The 22,854-nt window shown below is 38.7% G+C and overlaps 1 protein-coding gene across 3 annotated transcripts in view; it reads right to left on the bottom strand.

The window, feature by feature from the left end:
• Positions 1–22,618, bottom strand: part of rassf5 (Ras association domain family member 5) — a 43,736-nt gene extending 21,118 nt beyond the window's left edge. Inside the window, exons 1-2 of one of the 3 annotated variants that reach the window (XM_060857542.1) lie at positions 21,732–22,618; positions 2,481–2,611 (exon numbers count right to left, since the gene is read on the bottom strand). In XM_060857542.1, the coding sequence (XP_060713525.1) occupies positions 2,481–2,611; positions 21,732–22,449 (849 nt within the window). In that variant the 5' untranslated portion in view covers positions 22,450–22,618. Of the gene's footprint in view, positions 1–2,480; positions 2,612–3,887; positions 3,919–12,062; positions 12,544–21,731 lie in introns of those variants that run through there. The other 2 variants (XM_060857543.1, XM_060857544.1) reach the window with 2 other exon arrangements.
• Positions 22,619–22,854: the final 236 nt, after the last annotated feature.

Below are 22,854 nucleotides of genomic sequence, written 5' to 3'. Positions count from 1 at the left end.
TAGTTGCTGTGTGCTGCTTTAGTAGAGAAAAACATTTAGTAGAGAAAAACAGCTTCCATAATATAAAAAAGGCTGAATTTGAAGTTAGATGAACATGCATATATTTTTAACAAGGGACATTGACACAATGCAGCTAGTCAAAAATATATACAAAAATAGAAGGGATAAATATTGAATTTATTCATAATGACCAAGCCAGAAGTGATGATGGTGAGGAGAAACACCATGAGACGATATGAAGAAGAAAAAAAAATCTTGAGAGGAACCAGACTCAAAATAGAACCGTGGATAGTGTGATTCGAAATCATTTCCCTTCTATTACTGTGGACTATATTGTGAAACGTGTGATTCATTCATGTACACAGGAAATGAATTCATTCTAGTTTTATCATAAAGACTATCTAGTTGAAGGTATCATCTGTTCACTGATGGAGACTTGAATGTGTCAATCGCAGTCCTAAAGCCATCTCTGTGGTTTTGTTTTGAATGTAAAAAATGGTTTGGAGTAATGGTTTTATATTAGTTAGTACAGTGATTACAGGACTATGGGACGTACCATTGGGTTTGTATTATAGTGTGATTAGGGTAAGAAGAAACTTTCTGAGAACATATTGTACCCTTTTCAGAAGAACTATACAGTGATGGTGAAAGAGAGAAAGGTTGAGATGAGATACTGAGGAGATTCACATTGAGAGTGCAGATAATGATGTAGAGAAAAAATAGACCTGGTATTGTCCTGTCGTATGTCTTATTCAATATCCTCACATTAGTAAAGAAAACGACACCTCTATCTAATTATATCACAATAGTAAAGAGCTTTATTGTCCCATGGCATGTTTTGTCTATAAAACAGCTTTCTCAGCTTTAAGGAGCTTTAAGGGCTGGCCTTAGGGTGCACACTGGTCCGTATAATTTAATGAAACCTTTATTGTAATTAAGTTAATTTCTGTGTCCTTTAGCAAGCTGGTTTCTTTCATGTAACGACTGGAAGTTAAAGCATTAGCTCTGTATCTGAAAGCTTTGACACAATGGATGTCAATCTAGAAAGTACCTAAAGAACACAGAAGCCTCAAGCACTAATCAAGTTACTCCTTTAGGAAATATCTAGCAGGCTTTGAACAGAAGGTCTATGATCTTCACAACACCATGCAAAAAATAATCTGATCTGTAATTATATAGAGCAGCTCCCTCTCGTGGTATGTAGGGTTAATGTTAAAAAGTAATATTTTTGTTGCACAACATAGTGAAATGATTATATTTTCTAATCCATACATTTCTGAAAAACATTATTTCCTGAATGTAAATATTAAATATTGACTACAGCATTTAGTCTATCCAACAACAGGATCAAATACGTACCACCACCACATTTGTTAATCTGACATGATAATAAAGGTTAATCTACCTGACATGATCGTATGCTTTGTCTTTCCAACATTTTTGGAAAACCTTGGTTTGTTCAGTTTTATCAGTTTGTTATAGGAACACTGACATAGAATCATACACTCAGAGGAAAGAGTGAAATCCTTGAATGAAATACCAAAAACAATTCATTGTCTTAACCAAAATAAAAAGAAAAACCGAGAGGGAAGACTGAAGTGTGTACTGTCTTAAATCTTAAAAGACTGACCAAACAAATGACCTAGAGTTAAACCAGAGGCAAAAAAAAAAAAACAACAAAAGTTAGGTAACCTAGTTTATTTCCATCATCCTAACAAACCAGGAGCCACTACAGTACATATAGTTGATTAAAGACCAATAACTACTGTTTTAAATTTGGACTGGAATAAAAACTTGCACCACCAACAACCTCAAACACTGTTGTTTATTACAGTGTGTAAATGGAAGTGTGTGTGGTTAATGCTTCAGTCTGATAAAGCTTGAGCAATTTTGCAATGACGAACGGTCAAAATCATCAGTATCTAGATGTCTAAAGTTGACAGAGACGTATGCCAGGAAGACCTGCTGTGGTAATTGTAGGCAAAATAACGTTCCTTGCTGCAGATTCAAAAGTCTATGGGGTGGAACTGGATCTGATCAAATTCCTACTATAACCCAATCACTAAGCCTAACCCATTGTTCAACACAAAACAACACATTAAACAGCCTAGAATGCACGCCACCCTCTGGATATTTGGCTCAGGTCCGAATAAACCCCATGGACATTGAAAAATAACATGCAGAGATGGTTCTGCCATGAGACCAACATCAGCTTTTAAGTTTCATTGAACTTAAATGAGGCACAATAATTAAATATTTTGCATATTCAAATTAAATCAAGCAATTTCATGAAGTCAATTCAGGGTTGCAAAACCAAAATGAGTTCAAGGGGGAGTGAATACTTTGAATGAAGTGAATCAACCCATTTTGAAGGGAGTGAATCAACCCACTGTTATCACTGAATATTCTGTCATGAATATATATTTAGGATTAATGGAGTTTTTTTTTCAGTAAATTGCAACTGAATTGTGTAAGTTTACCTTCGCTGGAGGCGCTGTAGAATATGTTCGGCCGGGGGAGTCGGAACACGTCTCTTCTTTCTGCCCGTTTCCCTGGTTACAGTCGAGCCGAACATGGTTCTCACATTCCAGGTGACAAGTGTAACTGCAGTCTGGTGGATAGACACAGACAAAAAAAACAACAACACACACATCAGAAACTTAACAGAAAAGAGAAAAATAACAGATTGTAGAGTTCATAGTCATGTTTTAGAGTTTTTGGGTGATCCATGTGATCTTTTACAGATTGATGACACAGAACTTTCATAAATATAACCCCAGAGTCTTGGATAGTCCAACACCCTTTCTGGATAATCCAACTATATTGCAAGCTCTGGTAACATTGAGAATAAAAACGTACATTTATTATATAAAGTAACTACTAAAAATCATTTTATCCTTGAGTACAAACTGTGTGTAATTGTTGTTATGGTGAAGCTTTCTATGAGCAGATGTTTATTTCTTTTTGGATGAAGTCTCCAGTGTTAGAACTAAAGCTGTAATTAAGATCTCCATCACGGGAAGGTCTTCCACAGAGACGACGTTCTAGTTTCTCAGGAACACGATAAGCTGCATTTTTTTCTCATTAAGGTCAGAAGAGAGAAAGTAAATGATGCTTCTGAAGAAGTAACTCAGATCATAAACAAAGCTTAATGTAAATGCTTAAAAAATAGTTAAATGTAACTATAAATGGATATAAAATATGGCATGTAATTACTTAATAAGTAAAAAAAATTGTGACAATACGTTGCTGGTTTTATCTCAAGCCATCATGAATCAGATGTAGTTCCAGCTAATGGTCAATAGATGGCGACAAATTCTCTCAGTCAGAATCCAGTGAGCTCAGCATTGTGTGTTCATTAACGTGCTGGCATATCCAACTGTTCCACAAAGCCTGCCAAGACAATTTTCTTTGACATGAAGGTTACCCTGGCAGTGGAGCACATTTTCTTTTCCATTACTGTGCCTCAGGGTCCTTTTGGACTTTTTACGAATCAAAAGCACACATAATTAAACGTCAACTTCTAGTAACCACAGTGTTGGTCATAAACACTTAAGAAAGTGCTTTTGGCCTGAACTGCTTTGGGAGCAACTTCTGAATCCAAACCCCAATGACTATAAAGCAACTATTATGAGATCCATAACAACGCTGAACGCTGTTATCAGAACAGCTGAAGACTACAATGAGGTTAAGGACAGTCTGTAGGCTCCTCGTTTATGCAGTATACTATACATAAACAAGGCAACGTACCTCTGAAGCTCAAAAAAAAAAAAAAATGCTTCATTAAAAGGCTTTGCACTGAATCAGTTGGGTTAACACAATCCATGGAACTCACACCAAACTTACAGCCTACGACTTCAAGAAACAAGTGTGATAGTAATGCTTACTTTCCTTGATTTCCATTTTGTTGTCTTAACCTACATGAAGCCCTTTTTTTTGCTCTTTCCACTCAGTGGGCGAACAAACTTTCAAAGTGACAGCAACGTATCAGATACTGCATAAAGTGCAAAGCGAATTATCAGTATTGAACACATTGAGGCACATCTGTAAGAGGAGAAGGGTGGATCAGCAAACAGAGAGGACGGCATGGGAATAAACACCCACACTGATAACACCCATGGAAAAAAGAGGTCACCTTATTTTTCACCATTTTTACTACGCATCGCAGGGCGGCATGGGTGTGAATTAGAGATTAAGAGAGTCTGTCCAAAGCAAACAGCATGATCCAGGATCAGGAAATGCGTATCTGGGAGGACTTCCATCCTGCTCTGCCTGTCACCTTCAACCTTAGCAGAAGTTCAATCCAACTGGGCTCCAGTACAACATTAGCTTGATGCCAGCTACTGGCTGCTCTTGAAATCACCTGGGATATAATGCTAACATTGTGAGTCCCAAGCTAAAGCACAGCCTTACCTGAATATCAATAGTGTGGTTCAAATACAGGGTAAATATTAAGTATCTTAATATTAAAAACTATCTCAAATGGCATTTTTAAAGCATTTCTAGATCTATAATAAAAAAAATAATTGCAATATTGCTGTGCAACAGATCTTTTGGAGTTTATTTCCAGGCTAAAAGAAACCCCACCCATTTCCCATAAATGGTATCCCATGATGAATATAATTGTTCAGCATAATGTATGGGGGATCAGCTTCGGGGAATGAGTTTGTCTTGACAACATTTTCATTGTAATCACATTTTACCTCACGGGCAGCAGGGGGCTCTAAAAATGACAAATAGCCTCTTTAAATATTCTTTCTGATTCTATGCTAATACTATGGTAGATATTAGAACATTTATCACTGATGTCTATAGTAGGCACAAGGGACTCTTCAGTTGGTCTAAAAGGAAGCTCTTAAGCAGCCCAAAGAGGATTAAGTAGATTTCTAGTGCACACTTTTTAACATTAAGCTATTTATTCCCTTAACCCCAGATACCCTCACCCCCTTATTGCCTCAAGCATGATGCCTTGTAAACATATGCTCCAAACCTTTCTGCACTCTTGGGTGACCTCCTTAAACTGATAAATGTAAGAGAAGAATCTTAGCCTTAACCTGGGGTTAACAGTCTGTAATGTAAAGTGGTTCTTTAACTGCCTAAAAAAACACAAGAAGCAGGAAAAATCCATGAATGTTTATGAAACAGTGCTGGAGAGACAGGCAATGATGTGAAAAAGCACTTGATTTGATAACTATTGATCTGTTCGGACTTGGTGAGTGTGGAAAGATTTGTGTGGTTACAGCCAACATGGGAAGTAATGTGGTAAAGTTTTCCACACTCATAAGAAAACAGGAGCCATGTGAATTATTTGTTTAAGACAGACAGAGTCACTTGGTCATAGTGATACATGGTCATACTTAGGGCTTGTAAGCAGTTACAAATCAATAGCGTGAAAATGAATCAAAACCTTTTGACCAATTAGAATTAGGTATTTAACAGGGCTTCTATGAGTCATTAGCCACGATTTCACAATAAAATCTAATTGAATTGCATAAATGTGACAGGCCAAATTACAAGCAGTAATAAAACACAAACCAAAAAAAAAAACACCACTAAATTTTTTGCCATTTAAAAAGTTTCTTTTTACGGAGAAAGTCACATAGTTGATATATTACCGGGCCTATCCCTTTAAGTACCACTTCTCATTTTTAACATGTCACTTCCCCAAAAATACAATGATAATGGATGTAATCTGAGGAGAACAATATATACTGTATGTGTCACAAATATCACAGAGCTGCTTGAATTCCCCTCGCTGTACCTGGAATGCTGAGGATTTCTTCAGAAAGGCGAGGGAGAGTACTGACTCGTGTTTATTCCCCCCCTCACACATTTCCTTCTGTCCCATTTCCCACTATCATTTCTGTTGTCATCTGCATTTCCCCCACATCACTTCTGCTAAAGAGAAAAGACTGCTGGTCACTCGAGCAAAGGCGTTTTTTTTTTCGCTGACACCTTTTTTTCGATCTATTCTGTTCACTGGTTCTGTCTGTGTCAGCAATGCTTTCTGCTGCTTTCCTTTCTCTGGCTCAAATACAGTAACCTGACCCTATCACCTTGTGCCTTTAAGTGAAGTCTAAGTTGGTGCAGGGATAAAAATTCTCAAATGAAGCTCTTATCAGGATGATGATCAGTCCTGAGACATAAAGGGTTTAAATCAGTAAATAAAGAAAGAACTTGTCCAACTAGAGACTGATAAGAAGTCTAGGTAATTGACATGTCCTCTAAAAGTCCTCTCTTAAAACTTCCCCAGTTACCCAGGAATTATTTCATTCCAGTAGTTTGCTAAAAATTGTTTTGGTTTTTTTTTATTTTTTTTTTTTTTATTATTATTCTTTATTTTTATTTATAATATTCGGAGATTCTTCATAGGAAAAGATCAGAAATAATCTGAACAACAAACCAAAGACACACATCCAGCGTTATGAAAGAATATCCAGAATAGCTGAAATTTGTTTTCAGCTTTATTTGTTTTAAGACGAATCACCTGAAATTCGACTCAATTTAGATTTGGGGAATTTTAGTCAGAATGGAATTATCAAGGCCTGATGTGGATGTGGTATCACTGATCCTTCTATCACTGGAAAAATCTGTTTCAGTTAAAAATCCAATTCTCAAAATCTAAATTCTCATATTGAATTGACAATTATTTAAAAAATCTATTCTATTTTTGATTTTAGATGAGAAACGGAATATATGGAGGAAAAGAGGATTAACACACAAACTGGCTACTTCCTGTAATTTAACAGTCTCTCTTTAGCTTGTATTTAAGACATAATTAGGAATAATTTAAGTGGAAGAAGCTTTAATAGGACATCAGTATATTCTGGGTAGAACTTAAATTCTCTGCAAATCTAGCTGGTGTGTCAGCTCTTTTATTGCTGTTAGACCGGCCAGTCAACCCCCACACCTTTTCTTCCACCTGGTCTTGACCTGGTACAAACCTTGTTCTGTTCCTATTCGACATTCTCTTACATGAAAAAAGGCCCTCTTAGCTACTGCAGGCACTTGAGCCAAAGTCAATACAGCACTTATAGTCGCTAAATTGGCAAGCATCCTACTGTGTCAGAGGTTTATTTACATGGAATTACTACTAATATATCAACTTAACTCCTTAAGATAGGCACATAAACATCTTCAAAACCTAAAAACTAAGAGTTAATATAAATGATAGCATTGGGAATTGGTCAAAGATAGAAGTTATAGTCGTTCACAATTCCTTCCCCCTTCCTTGTCTTTCCATTGGCCTGCTTCTTGATTCAGAGGAACAGCCACTGGAAAAACAAGTTCATCCCCAAAATCCCCAAACTGGGCAGGAAATAAGGGTAGAAAAACACATGAGAGAATATCCAAAACAGCTGAAACTAAAATGTGCCTTGAGAAAATTACAGCAAAAATATAGAACCATTATGTAAGTAAACATTATAGTATGTCTAGTCTAGTCTTCATACTGCAACCTGGACCTGTTTCAGTGCCACTTGTGTTCTGTGCCATAAATATTTTGGACCTCCATTGAGATGAGGCCAACCCTGTGAGGATCCTGAGGCATCTAAAGGTGTACCAGCTCCAGTTGGATTCTGCTTCTTGAAGTATTCGGACATTCTAAGAGGAGACACAAACTCCATGTTGTTTTTGAGGACAACAACCTCCTCATCAATACACAATTGTCGGACTGTATGTTTATAATCACACCCTTCAGTGTCACCCGAATGAGGATGAGGTTCCCTTTTGAGTCTGGTTCCTCTCAAGGTTTCTTCCTCTTCCATCTAAGGGAGTTTTTCCTCACCACAGTCATATAAACACATATAAATAAGTCTAATATTAATTTTTGTATTATATTAATCTTCATATAATATAATTTGTTTATGTCTCTTAAGTTCTGAAAAGCTGCTTTGAGACAATGTCCATTGTTAAAAATACAAATAAATACATTTTTCCTTAAGTCTTATAATAAAGTATCTAGGCCTGGTAAAGGAAAATTCCACCAGGAAACACTATATCGTGACGTGCTCCCTGATTCTGCTGCTAATTTATTGTTTACTGGTTATTAATGTATGTTATTATTTGCGCTAAATTTGACACTTACAGTAGGAAGCTGATCCGCGTAAGCAGAATGAACAGATAAAGAGATGAGAAGGTTTTTCAGCATAGAACTGCATATTTGTTTGGGAGCTTTGATGAAAGAAATCACAATTGAAAATGAACACAAAACATCAGCAGACATCCTGAAAAGTAAGGCTAAACATCCTGAATCATAAACTGATAGAAAAGTATGTACAGAGCTGATCTAATTATGCTTTTGAATACCCCTGTGCTTATTCAGAGCCTTATCAGTGCCCAACATGTACACACACAGAGTACGTATGTACATTTATCAGAGCCGGTAAAAGGTCGACTGTCAACTGCTTTCAACAGTCCTGCAGTGAACAGAATGAGTGGCTCTGTAATTCATGGCACTTTATGGTGGAATCAATAATAACGGTTACTTTAAGGTCAATCCCTCAAAATGATATGTTTTGTAATATTCAGTGTATTATTTTCTTAGATTTCACCACTAACTGCCTCACACATATTATGATACAATACGTCATCTTTACAGATAACTGTACACACTATATAAAGTATATCTCAATGGTCACATCTGACACCAAATAATCCTAGTTTATAAATCCTGCCAAGATAAATAATCAAATAATCAGAAATAAAAAATCTATACATTTCCACAAGCATAAGCAAAGTGCAGACACTTTCGTTTGGATTGGTTGGTTTTAGGGAAAAGAGAGGTGAGAATTATGGAGTAGATGATGTCTGTATATCAGAATTGTGTGCGCATTACATGACTTTGTTCCCAAGTTACATTTTAAAGCCAGTTTCTACTCTGTTTTGTGTAGTTTTTGAGATTCAGTTGAGCTAGAAATGTTGCTGAAAACTGGTAACCCTGGTTAATGATATTTTTGACTTTTGGAAACCTGCTAAAATCAACTGCTCTTTTGAACAAAATTATATCTAAAGCCTCTCAAAATGTACTGCTAAACTATACAATGAAGGATTTTTTGTTATCCCGATCTCAAGTGCCTGAAGAAGTCAAGTGCGATCTGGTTAAGAGATGGTCCAATGAGCTTACGCTAATGATTTAAACATATGCTATATTGTGACATATTGCCAAGTGCTATTGATCATCATATCCTCCAGAACTCACAGCTATTATCTAATGCCAGTCATAATGTAATTCAAATTCAATTCGATTCAATTCAAATTTATTTGTTTGGCGCTTTTAACAATGGACATTCTCTAAGAACACAGAACAAACATAATATTTAAAAAAATAATATTATATAAAGATTAATATAATACAAAAATTCAAGATTCATATTAGACTTATATTTAAATGTGTTTGTATTTATCCCCAATGAACAAGCCTGAGGCGGCTGTGGTGAGGAAAAACTCCCTTAGATGGTAGAGGAAGAACCTTGAGAGGAACCAGACTCAAAAGGGAATCTCATCCTCATTTGTGTGACACTGGATGGTGTGATTATAAATATACAGTCTGACAATTGTGTACTGATTCGGAGAATGTTGTCCTTAAAGACCACATGTAGTTGGCATCTCAGTACTATTTACATTCTTTCTTCCAACCAGAAAATATTCATCTGAGACCTTACAGCATCATCTTTAAACCCCACTGCTGTCACACTAACCGGGTATAAGTGAGATCACACATATGACATTTACATTTACAGCATTTAGCAGACGCCCTTATCCAGAGCGACTTACATTTTATCTCATTTTCATACAACTGAGCAATTGAGGGTTGGGGGCCTTGCTCAGGGGCCCAGCAGTGGCAGCTTGGTGGACATAGGAATCGAACTCACAACCTTCTGATTGGTAGTCCAACACCTTAAGCACTAGGCTACCACATCCCTATGAGTCAGTCTCTATGAGGCAGCAATCCGGTACCTCTTCATGTACCACAGATACTGAAAGATTGATGGCCTCCTTTCATACACTCCTGCATGCTTCTGTTAAGTCCTGAGAGTCTGAACTATATTCCATGCATTAAGGAAAAAACATCACAATGCTTTTAGTAGGCAGGAAGTGAAACTGGCAGGACACCAGTCTCGGTCAATTGTAGGTTAAAAGCATCATATTCGTATTGATTTGATTAATCAGCCGATACGTCTGATGACGCAAAGTCGGGTTTGTGCTTCATTTTGGAGGACTTCAGTAACATTATCAGTATATTCAAATAATATAGTATGATAAATAGTATATAAATCTTTTCATAGACAGAATGTTTAGTAAGGTATTAGAAGCATAAAAATATAAGTATTATATCAGTTTCACCTCATCATGCAATCATGCTTCAGTGATTAATCAATTTCCAAACTGTATGTACACTGGGGCTTATTTATTTAACATTTAGTAAAGTAGTGTTTCAACAATATGTTTCTTTTTTAGCCGGTATTTTTTCTTTTGTGTGGTGAAAAAAAAAAATCACCCCCCACAAAACTGACAAAACTTTTGATAGCACTGATTTTCTTTAGACTTAAATGCGTATCAGTAAATTACAAAGCATATCACCACTGCTGATTGTCACACAAACACAAACTACCTCTTCCTCTTTGTGTAGGGTACCATTTATTTTATCCTGAATGAATTAGTCATATTGTGCATATTATGGATTTGCTTTATGGATCGCTGTGTCATTAATATGACCTCTCATAAAATACAAAACTCTTTCAGAACAAACTGGATTTCCATGAATACCAATAATGCAAATGCTCTGTCAAACAAAATAAATACGTTTGTATCCAGTGCATAATTAACCCCCGACATGTCACGTCCCATATGAATTAAGCACTTGTACAGGGCACGCACTGACTCTTGTCTCTACCCACCAGACTGACCTTCAACAAATTGGGATAAAGATGCAAAGTGCAAATTACAGAACATTTGGAAAATCCTTTGAGGTATTCACACAAGGTAGTTATCTTGCCCTAAAATCAGATATCTTTAAATTCATTATCCTCCTTCACTGCATCTTTGCCTTCATCGGTCCACTGTGAGAGACAGGTTTTTTCAGATCGATGTGAAATTTAATTGTTTTCTAACTCAGCTGTTGAGTGTTTACTCAAAGTAATCAGCATTGGAACAGAAATCCGATTGTGACTCATGATTTCAGTGCAAAGCCACATGTTATGAAAGCGATGCTGAACAGCACTGAGGTCAGGAGTCTGCATTGCAGCCTTTATTAACATAACAGATATAAACAATTTGGCTGATGGTGCGTTAACAAACCAAACTCCTGACTGAGGCACATTTCTCTCTCTCTGTCTCTCTCTCTCTTCCCTTTCTCTATCTATCTCGTGTTTACTGGAGCATTATAGAACCGTTCGTGCTTTATATGGGATCAATGAATGCAGTAGCTCCCTATTCCAGCTTTTTTGCATGTCAATAGAAAACAATAGGTACAGCAAGGGAGAAACACTAACCATTTAGAGAGAAAAAGAGAATGAGGGAGAATAAAATATGATGCTCCCTATAGACTAGAACTGGGCTATTTTTGGGAGGAGTAAAAAATCACTGCAGAGCTCTTCTTCAGTTGCAGATGAACTGGATATCTTGATACACAAACCATGAGCTGTCCCCATCTCCTGTTTTTACTCCCAGCATCAGTCCTATACTCATCTATTACTGAATAAAAATGTCATTAAAGGTTTACCCAACTTCTCATTCTCTCTCTTCTTCTCTCTGTTACTCATTCCCTTCCTTTCTCACACCCTTTTCGTGCACTCGTTTGCTTTCCTCCTGATGCATTCCCACCTCCTACCTTCTCCCTCTGTCTTGTTGTTTACAAGATTTCTCAACCTTCAGCTATTAAATCTAACAAAACTTTCTGCTCCTTTCATGCCTCACTTGTCCTCCTTTCTTTCCATTCCTTTTTCACACCCTGTCATAATTGTGTTTTATCTTTACTCATCTCTTCTTTAAGTTGTTACATTCTCCCAAAGCTGTATCTGTTCAGATTGTTCCGTTCTTCTCCTTTATGTGTTGTTCGTTACCTGATAGCACAAGGGTGCCACTGCTGCTGGACCTCCGGAGCAGCCTTAGACCCTCAGACCATGAGCGGGATTTGGGCAGGCGCCGAAAGAGACGGCTGAGGTGCCGTGAGACGTGGCCGAAGCACGCGCTGGACACGGCTGCCTCCTCCGCCGGCCTCATGGCGGGCGCCGCTATCTGCGCCCGCCTGTGCCCATGGCACTCTCTGGTGCTGGCTGCCCACAACTCTGTGGCACTGCACTGGGGGCTGCCAATCTGTCCTGCGCATCCACCATTGCAGGGCTGCGTCAGGCTTTCAGAGGTACGCTCGGGCCCGATAACCTCTCCGACACGGCCCTTATCTTCTCTCTCACTCGGTCATTCTGCTTCTCTCACTCTCTGTCTGTCCCCAGTTTTCTCACGCAGTGCAGAGCTTGCACTGATGCAGCGCCCACACGTCCTCCTCACTGCAGCCCTCTTAAAGCTACAGACACGCTGTGTATGTGTCTCTCTTTCTCTCTCTCTCTCTCTCTCTTTCTCTATACTCTCTTCTCGCTCATCCTCTCTACTTGCTCTATGCCGTCACATAGTGCTCCAGTTCCTGAGTGGGTGCCTGTGAGTGAGAGAGATGTGGAGAGAGTGTGAGGACAGATGGATGTCCCACGCTCTGTGAATCCTAAGGGACATCTGATCTCCTGCACCATCCTCCAGCAAATAGCTGCTAGTCCACCTCATCCTCTGACCTTCTTGCTCTCATTCTTGCCGTTTCGGGTAAAACTCAGAGATACTGATGGAGTCACTAGTGCCATATGATGCTAATTAATAGAGATTCATTGGCAGAGGAGAGTTAAAACAAGCAGGAAGCTAAAGATAATAAACATCACACTAACTTCAACATGTCTCCTGAAGAACTAGCACCCATAGATGTTGACCTTCTGCAACATTTAAGCCAGCGTTTTCCATCAGGAACAAATTACCATTTGATTCCTAAGACTAACAACATCATATATGGAAATAAATGAAATTAAAAACTAATTAAACCCTGAGTGTAAGAAGTGGACGGTGCTAAAACTAGAGAGACTGATAAAGAAAAAGAGTCAAGGGTGACCTAAATATATCCTGCACCATCTCCCCACTGCGCTGTCACAGTTAGTTTCCTGCACTGGTATTTTTCCTAGAACAGAACACTATGTAACATATCATTAGGAATAAAACAATATTAAGGCAGGCTAACATAGGAAAACAATCAATAATTGGATTGATTGATTACATTATAATGGCTATAAATAGGCGTTTGTTCACTCTTTTGTTTTATTAGCTAAATAAGACCAAAAAAGCAGCTTGCCATGTTACAAATAGTCCTTTGTCCTGGTGGAGTTACATCTACTGACATTTATAAAGCTCTGGAGACCCAAATAAACACTAGAACAAGTTATAGAAGTGACTAGTAAAAGTGTTTTACTATACACCTGTGATTCAAATAATAGATGAAGCTACTGTCAGAGCTTCTATTATGGGAAATGAACCAACACCTTCTGACCAATCAGATTTGAGAATTCCACAGTGAAGTAGTCAGGTTTAATATACAGTACAAAGTGTTACCAGCTTTATTAGATCTTGCTATTGTGTATTTGTACTTGTTATCCATTTTATCAGGTACATTTTCCATTTAGGTAACTTTATAGACAGGAGCCCCATCTATCATTCCCAGCCTGAGATGATATCTGGGAGATGACTTATTCTCAGAACAGCACGGACATCCAGTGATTAGAAGTTGACACCGATGAGGGATATTGAAGAGAACGAACACGTGCTGGAAAAATGAGGTCCAGTTTCTAGGTTTAAGCCTGAAAGCTGCACAAAACAAGGTACGTGTGTCCTATAAAGAAGCCAGTGAATGTATACGGGGTTTAAAAACACCTGGCATGACTGTGCACTGTAGCTGATGTACTGCTGCAACACATACAGCATTGTATGAATAGATCAGTAATTACTGAAGTATCGTAATTACGCATGTTGTTCGTCGGGGACTTGGGAAGTCGTGTCAACAATAACAGCAAAAACAACAACAGTGAAAATGAATGGCAGCTGTGATATGGCTGTTGCATCCAGAGAGATATTAATAAAGCATACATGAAGACATAACAATGCAGGCTATTTATTATTTTTTTGTTACTCACACAGGTAAAAACCTGGATATAATTAGTTATGTATAATGTATAATTCATTGCTTCTTTGCCAAAACAATATTTTACCCATCTGCTGTTCATTTTGCTGACAAAATAAACTTCCCCCTCCACATCGATAGGAAAATAAGAGGAAAGTAAAGCGAATTCTTCCAAGGGCAAACTATTGTTTTTCTGCTCACATGCTTTTCATGTTGTATTTATAAATTCAAGCACTCAACTTCTGAAATCTGGTTAGCAGTAATCCTGTGCTGATTCATTTCCCACCATGGAGTAATTGGTAAGTGGTAAGTTTATACATGTAGAAACCAGAAATGTTTATGTAATATACTGTGAACTCATTATGCACTGTGATACTCAACATATCACCACTAATCCCATGCTTCATTTGGAAAGCTTTTTTCATAATGGTGCATTATTTTATTTTTTTCCAGAAATGGAACCGACATCATCTCATGTATCCTTATTAGTGAAGGAAATCTTAGCATTCTGTTCCTAGTACAACGTAGTACATCTGTCACAGGACCTTTTAAGACCTTTCATAGACTCACACAGACATACTGTGAAAGCCCGAAGCATGGATGATGTTGGGATATTGGAAGTGCGTGGTTAGCAGAACAACCCCAGACTGCTCCTGGCTTCCTGAATGTGTCAGAGCGAGTGAATGAGGCTTTGAAAAGCCCGTCACAATGTCTCTCCTGTTCAATAGGCATCTGAACAAGGTTCTTCCTGTGTAGCCCTGACCACTGAAATATTCCTCTGTGCACTGAAACATATGGAAAGTGGATTGTGGGGCAGTGTCCCACCTACACGGGCCACACTGAGGAAAAGAAGAGACTCACTGACAGGGGAATTGGTGACATAGGGAAAGGTCAAGGAGAGAAGAAACATCAGGTCTTCATAAGCAGGTAGAGCGGTGAGGGAGCAGCTTGGACACCTTGTTCATATTAACCCTTAACAAAAACAGCTCCAAAACCACCCTTTTTTCTTTCTTAATAATTAAAAAAAAAAGAAAATGATAAATTATGAAATAGAAAATACATTTAAAAATATTATTAGTATTAACACTTAATATCAATTATATTATGCATTAGATAATATTAATGTAAACAAACATGAAAATAAATAGACAATAATAATAATAAATACACATTTATTTAATATTTATATATAATGTCAAACATTAAATAATTATATAATTACTATTATTAAATATCAATATACATAATGAACATTATTGATCAGTAATAATAATAATAATAATAATAATAATAATAATAACAATAACAATAACAATAATAATAATAATAGTAATAATAATAATTATTATTGTTTTTATTATTACTATTATTATTATTAATTATTCTGTATTAACATTACTAAATTTAACTAATTATTAAAGAGTTACTCTTTAGCCACTAAGAGAAGCATGCACGATACAATCACACTTTCCTGAAAGACCACAGAGGTTAATCCTGCTGGATTATGGAATTAATTAGCTGGATTTGAAGATGCAGCAGATGAGTGATTTGAGCATAGATACAGTATGTTACAGAGAGAGGATTGCTGTTATTCTCTTTATTCTTTCTCTATTTCTTGAACGTGTTTAAGGGGTCGAGAGCAGGAATGATGAAGTGCTGATGACACAAATACAAGTCACTGTCCTACTCAAGAAATAATTAAAACAACAAACACAACAAGGCTCTGTAACAAGAAGACATGCTAGTGCATCACTGAACAGTCCAGTATACATTCAGTACAATAAAACACATGCTACTGAATTAGAGACATTACATATTACTAATTTACTTGCATGTGTATTGAGTGGAGTGTTTTTACTAATTATATAAACTGTCTAAAATAGGGTATTAGAATAGAAGCCTTTATTTTGTCACATATACATTAAAGCACAGTGAAATTATTTCTTCTCCTATCCCAACTTTGGAAGTCGGGGACAGAGCACAGGGTCAGCCATGATACAGTGCCCCTGGAACAAAGATGGATAAGGGCCTTGCTCAAGGGCCCAACAGTGGCAGCTTGGCAGTGCTGAGGCTTGAACCCTGATCCTCCAATCAACAACCCAGAGCCTTAAATGTTTGAGCAACCACTGAACTCATTATTAATAGCTTCAGAAATGTAATACCTTCATTTGAAAAGTGCTAAATAAATATAAAAATGCAAAACGTGTCAAAAAACTGTCAGTAAAATGACTATGTATTTAACGTACACAAATGATGTCATACAAAACACAAGTAGTGTACACATCCATCAGGGTATGGGATGCATCTGGGATTAGGTTTAAATGCAGAGACACAACATCCCCCATCAATAGTGATATAAAAAGGGTGGAGGAGAGGGTGTGGGAAGATTTATGCTTTAAAGAGAAGGACATTAATAGTTCAGTGGTGAACAAATTGGTAGCCTGGATCTAAGGACAAGCAGATTTTTCCTTCAAACTGTTATTATGATTTTTTATTATTTTATTAGCTGCCCTTTGGGCAAGTAGGTTCATCAACCAGGTTACCAGAGTAACCTACTCTCTCTCACCTGTCAATCACAGTGACACTACCTAATCGAATCCTGGGTGTGCATGTGGTCACGTAGCACATTTTCTCTGACAGAGATACACTGGCCTGTAATGTAGCATTTTCACAGCTTCATGTGTCCTGGAGAAATCACAAGGTTCCCTCGTTCACCATAATTCATAATTGTTGTCATGTGAGGTGGGAATTGGCAAGAATTATGAATAAATGCCTACTGTTTAGCCGTGTCAGTTTCCAGGCAACCAAAACCAGGACTAAGCAGCAACATACTAGTGCTTCCACTTGCCTTTTTAGATTTTCTTTTATTTGTTCCCTTTACCCTCAGTACCAAGAACAAGCACCGACTATGCAGTGAGTCAGCTAAAGTCATCTCACACGGGCATGCGCACACGCACACACATGCACACCAACCCTGATTTCTATCTGTGAGAAATCTTCGATCTGGAGTAGGAATAAAACTCAAATGCATTGCCTGCTGTCTCGCCTGCATGTATGCATTCAGAGAAACATGTGAATCTTTATTTTATGAGGGTTGTGTTTGTGTGGGTAGTGTTCACACGAACCAGAGAGAGAGAGAAATAAAACCAAAACAACACAAGACAGGAAAATGGACAAGAACCGAGCCGTTTATGGCACGGACGTAACCGCTTACTGGCGGCGCTTTCATTCACTGCATGTAATTAGGGGCTACAAGCTCGAAATATGGAGCTGTAGTCACAGCCATGCTCTCTCTTTAGCCTGCTTTCACCACCACAGCCTCGAAAATACATCATATCCCAGCATGCCCTGGGAGCTGGGCCACTTCAAAGGGTGCATCAGTGCTAAATTCAGAATGGGAAAGAGGGACACACTATTGTAATAAGACTTCTGCTGGGAAGGAAGAGGAGAATCTTGGACAAGCCAATACTGGAAGAATCCTGCTTTAAGTAGGGTTAAAAAAATGTAATAGAGTATGACATTTAGAAAGTGAAAGTAAATAGACATAAAGACGCATAGCAATAAGGGGTTTGTGGGACTTTCCATAATCTGTAGTCAAGTCTTCACATGATAAACCACAATGAAAACGTTTTGAGAAAAACGTCTTCCTTCTCTGGCGAGTGCAGACAAAATGTTTTGAAAAAGAGGAACAAATACTGGGGTTCAAACAAAAATGACCAAACTTTCCAGACATAACTTTGCATGCTACATCTCTCACTATCTCTACCTCTCTCTCTCTCCCTCTCTCTCTCTCTGATTGTTGTCTGATGATGGATGGCTCAAAGTAGGTTTGCCTTACTCACGGAGGCTCTGCAGCATGCCAAGCAGCATCATTTAGCATGAGAGAGAGAGAGAGAGAGAGGGAGAGACTGAGAGAGAGAGAGAGAGAGAGAGAGAGAGAGGGAGAGAGAAAGAGAGAGAGAGAGTAATGTCCACTTCTAAGGACAAGACTTAAAGCCTATTAGAGGAAAATGTTCTGCCTCGCTGGCTGCAACAATAAGACTGCCCTGTAGTGGCCTGAGCCTTGGTGGTGATTTATTTTACAGAAGTAAGGACAATGACACAACTGACAGGTCAGCAAAATAAACTAAAAGGATTATGAAGAAAAAAAAAAGAAGAACACCCCCCCATTCATTTGTGAAGCAATGGTATAAAGTAAATTATACACTTGAGGTCAAATGTATTTTTTGGGCCTCATTATCAAGAAAACAGCATTGACTGTGCAAATCCATATTAAAGACTGACAATCATAATGATGTAAGCAATAAACCACCGTGATCTTGCGGCTGCGAAACTGGAAATGTGCAACCAAAGAACCAATGCCGGGAAGCCTACCATTCACTTCAATTCACCATTCACAACTTCATTCACATGTAATTTAACTGCTCTCTTTTTTGTTACATTTCCTAAAAATATAAGTATTTATTCAACAACATATTATATATTCCATTCATAAATCATTCACAGATCATTCCCATTTTCTGGTGATGCCTAGCAGAGGCCTGAAGTTTGTAAATTAGTGTGTACTAAAGCAACTGTGGCTTTAATGGTAGACTACATGAGATCAGGTTAGACTATCGCTGTGATTCAGCCTGGTATAATTACGGCCCGGATTGATTACAGTCTGAGCTAATAGACTGGAACATATGAATTATAGGCTTCGCTCGGTCATTTTGGAGCACAGAAAAATGTCCTTTTCAAAAGGGCTTTTCAGTTAAAATTAATCCAGGGGTTATAATCTCTCTCTCACACACACACACAGTATAAAAACATTTAAAGCGCTTTAACACGATCTTCTTTTTAAAAAAAATCACAAAAGATTTAGGAGGCTTTCACACTGACAGGTTAATCTGGAACTGAAACTGTACCGTGACTTGTTCAGGAAGCAAAGTTAGGGGTTTTACCCAATGATGACATCATTAATTTCAACAGCACATGTATACTATGAGTGGCAGGTTAACATTGTGGGACACAGAAGAGGTGAGAGGCCTTGGTGAGTCATGTGCTATTTGACTTCTTCCACATACATAAGCTATGTTCGGCTGGTGTTGCTGACTTAAAGATGTCTTTGACTGAAGATAGTCAGCAGTCTTTTACTATCATAGCTGTCAACTATTACTCTAAAACAGCTCACTGCAGCCTGAGATTACCTCTCACACACACACAAAGACACAGACCTTGTACTCTCCTATTGCCTCATTTTCTCCAACACACAAACACACACATGCATTCACCCCAACTTTATCTCTCTAACACACTCTCTCCCTTTCTCACTCAATCTCTTTCTCCATCTGTCTGTCTGTCTGTCTGTCTGTCTCTCTCTCTCTCACACACACACACTCTCTCTCTCCACAGATAAAGCACAAGGACACAAGATTATTTTATTATTGTAAATAATATGCTCCCTGTTGTAAGCCAGGTTAGACACACATGCAGGAAACGGATCAGCTAAAGACCTGAACCAAAATCTTTTCCCTGCAGGACGTTACAGAGTTCAACATGAGCTTCTACCATTTATTGACAGGTCAGAGCCCGTAGATCCACATTCACATCCGCTATATCCTTGGATTCAAACACTTGCACCTACCTACTGTACCTACTTGCCAACCTACCCGTAACTACTATAAGCTTAATTTATAACAGTTGTAAGAGTAAAAAGGGAAGAATATGAAAGCAGGTATTTTTTTAAATGGCACTGTCATATGGAAAGAATGTTAGATCTTATCTTTTCGGGATAAGAGGACGAGAGGTGACAGAGTGAAAGTGAAATAATACTTTGGTTAAAGCGAAAGCAGGATGAATAGGGTACTTGGGATCTCTCTGCATTTTTTTTTTCTCCCCAAATATTTTTACCTGTTTTCAAAGTTCACTTCATTCACAGGCAACTCCATTCACACACCACTTCCACTGTGCCCCACAACCATCTCCCGGTTAATATTGTTTCTTTTTTAAAACCTGAATCCGTGGGCTCGTGGACTGCATGAAAAACTGTCCCTAAATAGGCTGCATGACATGCAGTTACAACGCCCTCTAAACCCTGTTTTTCTAGCCAAAAAGGCTCCCATTAAACCAACAGCAAATATTTAGGTCAGCACTAAAAGTGATGCTTTTAAAAGTCATATTTTCTGCTCTACTTACAAACATAAACCAAGGACTCCATCACATAGACACACACCAAACATCAAGCCCTCGAGAGTAATAACTGTGGGGCTGTCAGTACAAGACGTACAGTGCAATTCAAAACAAACAATGACCCCTACTGGGGACGTCCCCTTGTACTCTGTTCCTTGCAAGACCCTTGCTCATTTCTGAAGCCATCGTTTTGATGAAATGCTCTGGGTTATAACTTGATTTGAGACATAAAACAACAGCCCCCCTGCAGCAGGAAATACCAAAATGAAGCCACAAAGTCTCCAAAGCTGGCGTATTTGGAGTCATTCTCCCTTCTCCATCTGCTAATCTATGATTGATCATGCTTTACTCTCTGACTCTTGTCCCCCTCCACATGCATACACCGTTGTTCTTAGTTTTATGTGAGAGATAAAAGTCGAAGTGTTTTCTCAAGACATATTTGGCATGCCTTTATGGGGAAAAAAATGCTGTTTCCTTGTTCTTCTGGTGCTCTTTAAAATACAAAAACGACTTAGTTTTAGTAGCAGAAAGGTAAACGAAGGAACTATGTGGTTATAATAAGTGTGCAAATAAGTATCATTCATTCATACATACACCTTTAGTAACCATTTAGGATCCAGAGCAAGAGCACCAAGTGGGAATACATGCTAGATGCACACACGTGTTCACACACGGGGCAATTTCACCAACTGGTATGTTTTGGGAGGTAGATCGCAGACGAAACACACAGGGAGAACATATGAAACCTGGGACAGATAGTTAATTAGCAATTATATACATATAGATTTACTTGTGCTACACAAATCCCAACCGAACACAAGCATGTTATGCTGTAATTGTGTGATACTCATTACAGATCACTTCATCATTCAGATCTTTTAACCTGCACGTCTGTTGGACTGATTCTCTCATATCTAAATGATTGTTTACATGATCAGATATAGGAACTGCTGCCACGTGACTTAAGATTCATTTGATTTAACACATTTGATTTACTACAGCAACTCATTTTTATAGAAGCTAGATCTAGAATTATTAACCATCAAAAAAAGGAGATGACCTATACATTATATTTTCTAACAGTGAACTGTATTCAATCTTACATAGCTCTAGATTCGATTCTAGAGATTTGATTCGCACCCAAGGAGTCGTTCACTGCAGAAAATACTCCAGATTCCTGATTCGAATTACACATTTGTCACGTATTAAAATGTCGAGGAAATTTAGATATTAGATTAATTTAGATACGCTATTAAACAGACAATATATAAGTGTGTCTATACATCACAGGGAATAGATTCGCCCCTTAAAGAGTCGTACACAAAAGGAAAGATTCATTCCTGAATCGACTTACATTCGCACCGAAACGCCATGCTCTTGATCAACCGGTTACAGGCGTCGCACCAGTCCTGCGTGACCCTGAACGGGACGAAACGGTGGCCTTCTCCTCTTTCATCATTTACCTCGGGATCATCTTGATCGAATATTGACCATGCTTGTCTTCTCGGTTGTCCAGTCCGGAGCAGCTTTACGACGCCTCGTCTGCCCTGCATGAGCCGCTCGAGCTGGAGTCCTTCTAACGTGTCTCCGTCTGCGGACAATGATCTGAACTTTCCACGTTTGCCTCCTGACCGATGTGACAGTTCGTTGATGTATTTCGCTGAGCTTCTCCGCGGGTAACCTCTGCTGATGCCGTTGTTGTTCGCGTTCGCGTTTTGCGCGTCGGCGAGGCTGCGCGTCTGCGCCTGTGCCGCGTCGCGAGACGCGCATTCCGGTGCGCGCTGCGCCGCTGGGTCTCCGTCCGCGTCCGACGTCCTGTCCGTAATACGTGGCGGTTCAGCATTAGTGCTGTCGCACATCTCTAATGCCGTCCGGCTTCCCGGGTCTAAAGATATTCGGTTGTTTAATAGCACTTCTTCTGTTGCAGCAACCCCCGCGCGCTCACGCGTCATTTTCTCCCTTGACGGTTTGCGCATTAATTTCTTCCCCTCGTTCGCTAATTTGCGGAAGAACAGATTCTCTGAATCAAGGTGATGCCGAGCCGGGTGTTGTCCTAACGTAACGGACGCCATCACATTCGCCCGGGAGACTGTAACGTGCTATGAATTGTGATAGTCGGTTAAGTCGTGACGCGCTTGGATGCGACAAGCTGGGAAATGGCAGCGAGTCGGAGAACGCGCTCTTAAAGAAGACGCGTCTCTGCGCTCCTCACTGCCCACACACACACACACACACACACACACACACACACTCTAGAGCAGCACACACCAAGAGCGCACATGACAAACACAGGGTGGTGTTAAATAAGAGAAACATAAAGGTGGAGGGGGAGATAACTACTGATCTGTAACCAAGACATATTCCATTTGTTTATTAAAGATCTCCTGGGGATTTGAGCTCCTCGAGTGCACACTGTGTGACTTTATTCATTGTTCGTTCAGATTTTTCAGAAAACACCAACAACCACACATTTGCGT

This window comes from Tachysurus vachellii, chromosome 22, assembly GCF_030014155.1.
Source record: "Tachysurus vachellii isolate PV-2020 chromosome 22, HZAU_Pvac_v1, whole genome shotgun sequence".
NCBI lineage: Eukaryota > Metazoa > Chordata > Actinopteri > Siluriformes > Bagridae > Tachysurus > Tachysurus vachellii.
The sequence above is the reverse complement of the archived record's forward strand: the minus strand, read 5'-3'. Positions and strand labels throughout refer to the sequence as shown.